This window comes from Gracilinanus agilis, unplaced genomic scaffold (genome assembly GCF_016433145.1).
Source record: "Gracilinanus agilis isolate LMUSP501 unplaced genomic scaffold, AgileGrace unplaced_scaffold13978, whole genome shotgun sequence".
Lineage (NCBI taxonomy): Eukaryota > Metazoa > Chordata > Mammalia > Didelphimorphia > Didelphidae > Gracilinanus > Gracilinanus agilis.
This window is the reverse complement of record NW_025344673.1, coordinates 863-7,563: the sequence shown is the minus strand read 5'-3', so window position 1 is coordinate 7,563 and position 6,701 is coordinate 863. Positions and strand designations below refer to the sequence as shown.

Below are 6,701 nucleotides of genomic sequence, written 5' to 3'. Positions count from 1 at the left end.
CCCGGCAGGTGAGCGGGCGGGAGGCCCAGCGGGAAGCCCGGCGGAACTAGAGCTGGAGCTGGGGGGAGTCAGGTCAGAGTCGCCGACCCGCTGTGGCTACGGCGCAGGAGACCCCCCCAGGGGTGGGGGTGCGAGATGGAGGCCCGGGCGCCGAACGGGCGCGGGCCCGGTCGGCGTGCGCGCTCCCGACAAGTGGTGGCGCGCTTCCCCCCACCCTCTGCTTCCCCCTCTCTCGAGGCTGCTGCAGGCCTGGGGAGGCAATGGCGGGTTGAGTGACGGGAGCAGGCGGCCTGGACAAGCCCAGATCGGGCGAGGCAGCTGGCATGGCGGCTCCTTGGCCCCCCCCCCCCCAATGTGCCAGGGCCTAGCCGGGACTTCCTCACGTTTCTTGATCGGGCAGCTCACTACCTTGGCAGACCTGCCAGGGCAGAGGAAAGCCGGAGTGCCTTAGTCTGGACTGGGCACCGTCCGTGGCCCAGCACCCCCTTCCCACTGGCCCCTCCGAAGGGTGGTATCTCTTTGCTGCCTTGTACCCACCTGGCTGCTTTTGAGAAGAAGGGCCCTAATTAACCTCACCTGCCGATTTCCTGGTATCAGCTGGGCAGAGGAGGAGGGGGTTGCACAGTTCCCAGGCTCTGCTACTCAGCACCTCCTGGGCTCTGTCCTCACCATCACCTGATCGAATCAGGGCCTCACCAGGGGAAAATGTGTGTGTCGGGCAAAGACTTGGGTGATTGCTCTGGAAACCCTGAGGTGCCATGCCTGAAGGGGTCCGGGCCAGGGATTCTGACAGGAAAGAGAGGCACCTAGGACATCAGGCACTCAACTGGGTTCCATGTAGATGGCTTCTGGGCATCCCTTCAGTCCACAGCCTAGGCCCTGCCCTGATGGAGTTCTTATACCCAGTTGTGCTCAGGTTCTAGATCAGGGTCTCTTCACCTCTTTAGTGTCATGAGGCACTATGATATGCTCATAGTCCTCTTTAAATCATTGAAGGAGCAGCTAAGTTTCAATTAGTGAAAATAACAGCATGGTTCTTTCCAGATCATGGTCTCAGACACCCCACCCCCACCCCCCACCCCTCCAGAGGCAACAGCTGCTAGAGCCCAGTGTGCTCTGCAGGGCCCCTCTATCCAGAGACAGTATTGAGCCTGCGCTCACTCCAGATTACAAAAGGAAGGAACCACAGGGGCTGAGAAAAGGCAGAGAAGAGAGTTTGGGGCACAATCTGGACCATGGGGGCTTGAACTTGACCTTGTGCTATTCCTAGGTATGTGTTGGACATTTGGGGACCAGGGCCACCTCCACAAAGGGAGGTAGCTGGGGGGGGGGGAGGGGCAGGCGCTGTACTGGCCTAGGTAGAATGGGCCAGGAGTTGAGGCTTTGGAGCCCACAATGCTTCTAGGGCTCTGAATAGCTTGCAGGAGCCTTGGCCTTGACCTTGGGCTCTGGCACCGTATTAGGAGCCGGTCCCTTCTGTTCTTGGCAGCTGTCCCTTCTTCTCTGGGTGTGGGATTGAAAATGATAGCCACCATTTCTCGGGCCCTTTACAGTTCACGAATACATGCCTGTAGTTTCCAGAAGCTTTCCAAGGTGTTTAGTGCAAATAATTCTTGTCTCCATTTCCTACAAGTGAGTGGAGGTGTGGAGGAGCCACTTGGACAAAGTGATAGCACTACCTCTGACCGAGTCCCTCTCAGTCCCTCTCTCTCCCCTCCTTCCCTCTGCCTCTGCCTCTGCCTCGCTCAACTTTCCCACGCTGGAGAGAGTCCAGACTGGCTGCTGCTCTTTATTTTTTTCTTCCTCTGTATGAAGAGTTGGGCAGCCAGCCCTTCCTGAATGGGCTCAGGCTGCCCTTGACCCCCTCTTTTTCCTTTGTCTCCCCCAGATCCCTCACGGGAGTTCTTGTGCAGGCTGGCGGAGCATGGTGGCAGTAGCAGGGCTGGTGGCAGCTGGGAAGTGAGGAGGAGCCATCGGCCCAGGAGCAGGCCCCCCCCAGACATGGAGTATGAAAGACGGTGAGCCAATGGGGAGGGTGCCATCCTGAAGTGAAGACCCTTTGGGCCCTGGGTCTTTACTGAGCTCCCATATAGGGTAGTCACAGTATACTGAGAAGCACCTTACAGTAGGGAAACCCACAGCCAAACAAAGAGAGAAAAGGAATAGGCAGAACCAATGGCTGCCTTCCGGCTTTCTCTGAGGCCTGCTTTGGGTAGGGGAGGGGCATCCAACACAAAATGTTGAAGGGGAGGGCAGTATTTTCTTTAGAGGGAAAGATTCCGAGAACATGGGAGAAGTGAAGTCTTGCTTCATTGCCCAGAGCTCCCAATGACTTCTCAGGATGGCCCAGGTCTCTGCCCTGACAGAGAGGCTGAGAGGGGCCTTGTGCCACCACCACCACCACCACCACCACCACCATCATCCCACTGGGATTGCAGAGCCGAAATGGAACTCCACCAGGACTTAGGTAGAGAGAGACTAGCACAGGAACCAGTGGAGCTGTATGTGAGGGCCAGCTTCCTGGCCCCTCCAGCTGTGCCAAGCTAGAAATCTGCCTCCCACAGGCTTTTCAGCTGCCTCTGGCCACGGGAATATGATGACTCTCTTCAGAGAGAAGGGAGAGGAGCCAGGGTACTGCCATGCTAGGGGCACCAGGCTGCCTTCCCTCCTGGCCTCTTTGGCCTCAAACACAACTTCTGGGCAGAAACTCTTGGAGCTGGTGCAGCCTCTCGGCTTGGCCACCGCTGGCTGTGATGTTTTCACTCGGTGATCTCCGAGAGAGGCAGGCACCAAGTTGACGGTAGACACCGCTACTCCTTGAGCCCTCCCAGAGCCCGCAGCTCGGCTTTGCCAAAGGTTGTCTCTTGGCTGATCTGATAGTTGTCCATCTGGAACTAGGATGACCAAATGGGGGTTGGATGGCCACTTTGCTTAGTAAATTGCTTATCACAGCCTTAATCTGTACCTCCATTGTACACGGTGGAATCATTTGCCACTCCTCAGTGGGCAGCTTGTCCAGGAGTTCCCACCCCTGAAACAACTTTGAAGTGCCAGCTCTGGGCCCTTTCAGGTTGGCACAGAAGGAGGGGGGTACCCAGTGCTAGGATCATGCCATTGGGCAGGCACAGAGGAAGCCTCAGCCAGTTCTGAGGACCATTAGGAGGCAGGATTCAGGGCAGATCGCCCAACTCCAGAGGCCACAGTGTTCTTCCCTCTTGAGTGGCTTCGGCAAGGGCCTTGGTTTGAAACCTGATTCTGGCTTTTCAAGGCTCCAGGACTAGGCAAGTCACTGCCATTCTCTAAGCCTTTCTTTTTTTCTTCTGTATAAGTTTGGGATCCTCAAAACTCATGGCGGTCTCCCCGTGCTGGTGCCCTCGTAAGGAAAGTTTTTGTTAGCACTCTAGCTGCTCTGGTCATTTCAGCTTTTGGGTCCTGAGAGTCGTAGATTGAGTGATGCCAGCCCCTGCCTGGCCACTTCTTCTCAAGGGACTGGGCTGCACTGCCTGTAGGACTGGCCTCTGGGGCACTGTGTGCCCTATCACTTCCTTGAACCTAAAGGTAGGAGTGAGCCTTGTTTAGGGATGGGGTGTGGGCCCCTGCAGGCAGGACTATAACTGACCTTAGTCTTGGGTTTTTCAGCTCTGCCTCAGCCTTCCCTGCCTACTGAGTCTTAGAGAGAGGAACTGAGGCCTAGGCCCCCTCGGAGCCCAGGGGCTGCTTCTTTTGACTCAACACTGTCTCCTCTCCTCAGAGGTGGCCGTGGAGACAGAACTGGCCGCTACGGTGCCACTGACCGCAGCCTCCAGGATGATGGGCTGGACAGCCGCAGTCAGAGAGACCATGATTACCGGGACATGGATTACCGATCCTATCCCCGGGACTTCAGCAGCCAAGAACCCCGCCACGATTATGACGACTCATCTGAGGAGCAGAGTGCAGAGGCGAGTGCTGGGCTGTCGGGCTGTCACCAGGGCCCTGGGACTTAAACTGCTGCAAGTCTAGCTGGCCTGACCTCCAGCATGCCCTTTGGGCCTCCCAGGCTCCCTTTTCTACCTCCCCTGCAAACTCTTCTTTGATGCTTGGAGAACACCCAGAGCCAAGTTAGGGTGTGATCAGGAGTGTTGCCTGGGGCAGTGTGGGAGGCTGGAATTTAGGGTTAGGTGTCAGCAGCCTTTTAGTTAGACTATAATGTCCTGACCTCGCCCTCCTAAAACGGGCCGGGCATGGACTTCTTCATCTTCTACTCGGAGAGCCTGAGAGAGTAGAAAAGGGAATCTCCCAATGTGGGGGAAGGCAGCCCCTATTTTGGGGAAAGCCCTGTCCTCAGCACAGAGGCTCACCAAGTGGGAGCTCCAAGGGGCAAAATAGCCCTTGTCTTTTGGAACCTTCTCGTCTGAAGGAAGAGACAGGAGGAACATAGCACACAGCTTGGTCTGAAGGGGAAAGGCTCCTCCAGGCCCAGAAGCCTTTTCTACAGAGCCTGAGGGCACAGGGGTCAGAGCTCCTGCCAACCCCCCCCTTGGGGTGGGGAGTTTTTGTTTTGTTTTTTAATCAGTGGGATTGGGCTTCCCTGGTTAGGTTACGGTGGGACCGTGAGGTGTTAGGGATAGGAGCCAGGCAGAGAGGTGCAACAGAGGGCACAGCGGTGCCAAAGACCTTACAGCCAAGTCCTGGGCAGACTCATAGGCTGTCCCACCTTCCATCCTGCCCTTCCTTAACTTGGCTAAGGTCACAGCCAGACCTTCTGCTCCCCCACCCCAAGCAGAGCACTGGCCTAGCTTCTGGTGCTGGGCTTTGGGGGGCAGCAGGCAGGACCAACAGCTTCTTAGGTCTTAGGAAATCAGTGCTGGCAAGCAGCTGTTCTTGGCAGGGATGGGGCCTCATTTGCTAAGCCTGTACTGCTGTTTCTGCACCACTTTTCTGTGCTCGGGGCCAAGGACGAAGCTAGTGTCGGTGACCGGTTGGGCTCCAGCCTGGCCCTCCGCTCCCCTGCGGAGCCACGAATGATCTGGAGGTGTCGGCCTGCCGGGAGCCGAGGACCCTGCGGTGTCCGTGTTTGAGGGATAGGGCACTTTTCCCTACCTCCTCTCAGAGGAGCTTCTCTGCTTCCCCTGCCACCAGAAGAAAGGAAGAGCTGCTGTTCTAAGAGCTGGGGGGGGGGGGGAGGGAGGGGGGCTGGGGCCACATGGGAACCTGAGGAAGGCCTGGCCTGTCCATGGCCTAGCTGGCTCTAGACCTACATGTGACATGCTGACCAGCTGGTCTCTCTCATCTCCTTCTGTCATTCAGGATTCCTATGAGGCTTCTTCAGGTTCCGAGACACAGCAGCGTAAGCGGGACAGCCCAACTGAGCCCCTGGGCTTCCCTGGAGATGGGGACTATCGGGACCAGGACTATCGAACCGAGCAAGGGGAGGAAGAGGAGGAAGAGAAAGCCAGTCATATCATCATGCTGAGAATGCTGCCTCAGGCAGCTGCAGAGAATGATGTATGTGATCCTTCTTGCCACTGCCCGCCCTCCCGTCTCCCCACTTCCCCGGGTCCCTGTTGGTATGAACCCTGGGAATCAAAGATTCAGTCCATCCATGGTGCCTCAGTGCACCCAATGCCAGGACTCGGGGAGCCCAGGCTGCTCTTAGGGAGTAAGTGTTCCTTCATCCTAGTGATCCTGGGATTCCCCTACCCACAGAGATCTGGGTAAGACCCATCTGTCAGCACCCAGTTTCTTAGAGTCCCTTCCCAGTTGGCCCATCTTCCGGACTGGCCCGGCCCACACTCTAGGCTCTTTCCCACTCCTTGTCTGCTGATGGTGCCACTTGCTATCCTGCTTGGGCCCTGGCCTTGAACCCTCACTTTTCTTGGCTTCCCTGACCTCATTCGCCCCCAAAGCCCAATCAGTTTCATCCTGTTGTGCCTTTGTGGATGATCTGTCTTGTATCCATTGTCTCCCTCCCCTAATTCCTGTGGCTTAACTGATGGGTCAACTCCTCCCCCACTCCTCCGCTCTGGCCGCAGCCTCCTGATGGGTGTCCTGGCTTTGACCCTTTTTCCCTTCAGGCTGCCCTGCTTGAGTAGGTATCTTTGTGTTCTTTGGCTTTCCAGAGAAACTGCCTCTTCCCCAGAAACTGGGCCAGTTAGAGCTGGGGTTCTTCGCTTTCGGTGTGGCCTGGGCCCTTTGGGCAGTGGGGCCGAATGAATCTTCTCCGTGGACCCTGCCTTCTCACGGTCATGTTTTGAAAATCCCTAAAAGTGGGAAAAAAAGACGTGCCTTTTCTCGCCCTATCCATGTTCTTGGGGCCACTGAAATCTAGCCGGGGACCCCCAGGCCCGAGTTGGAATGATACACTGTTGCCTATAGGAAGGATGAAGTCTAAAGTTCTTGAACCTGGCCCCCACGGCCCTCTGGCCTTAGTTGGAAAAAAGGTCAGACTCTGACCTCTGGCATCACCTGTTCTCCAGCTGTACCCTAAAACAGGGTTTTCCCCTTGTCTCCCACTGTTCCTCAGAACGAATTTTTCCGTCTACTCAGACCCATTTCCTTCTTCTTTTCCCATTTGATACTTATTTCCCCTCCTTCTTGACACCCCCTACCCCTTCCGGGCAGTCTACCCCACTCTCTCCTTTCCCCAGTTTAGCCATTGGCTGGCTGCCATCTTCGTTGGCCCTCTGGAGCAGGAGCTATGAGAGGGCTGACCCTGGATA

The 6,701-nt window shown here is 56.6% G+C and overlaps 1 protein-coding gene across 1 annotated transcript; it reads left to right on the top strand.

The window, feature by feature from the left end:
• Window positions 1-135: 135 nt before the first annotated feature.
• Window positions 136-5,487, top strand: LOC123254073 (RNA-binding protein 10-like; the record flags this gene model as incomplete). Its single annotated transcript, XM_044683146.1, has 4 exons — window positions 136-247; window positions 1,889-2,018; window positions 3,752-3,941; window positions 5,290-5,487. Coding segments are annotated over exons 1-4 (630 nt in total), but the record flags the coding sequence as incomplete, so codon positions are not given.
• Between the last annotated feature and the right edge of the window lie 1,214 nt (window positions 5,488-6,701).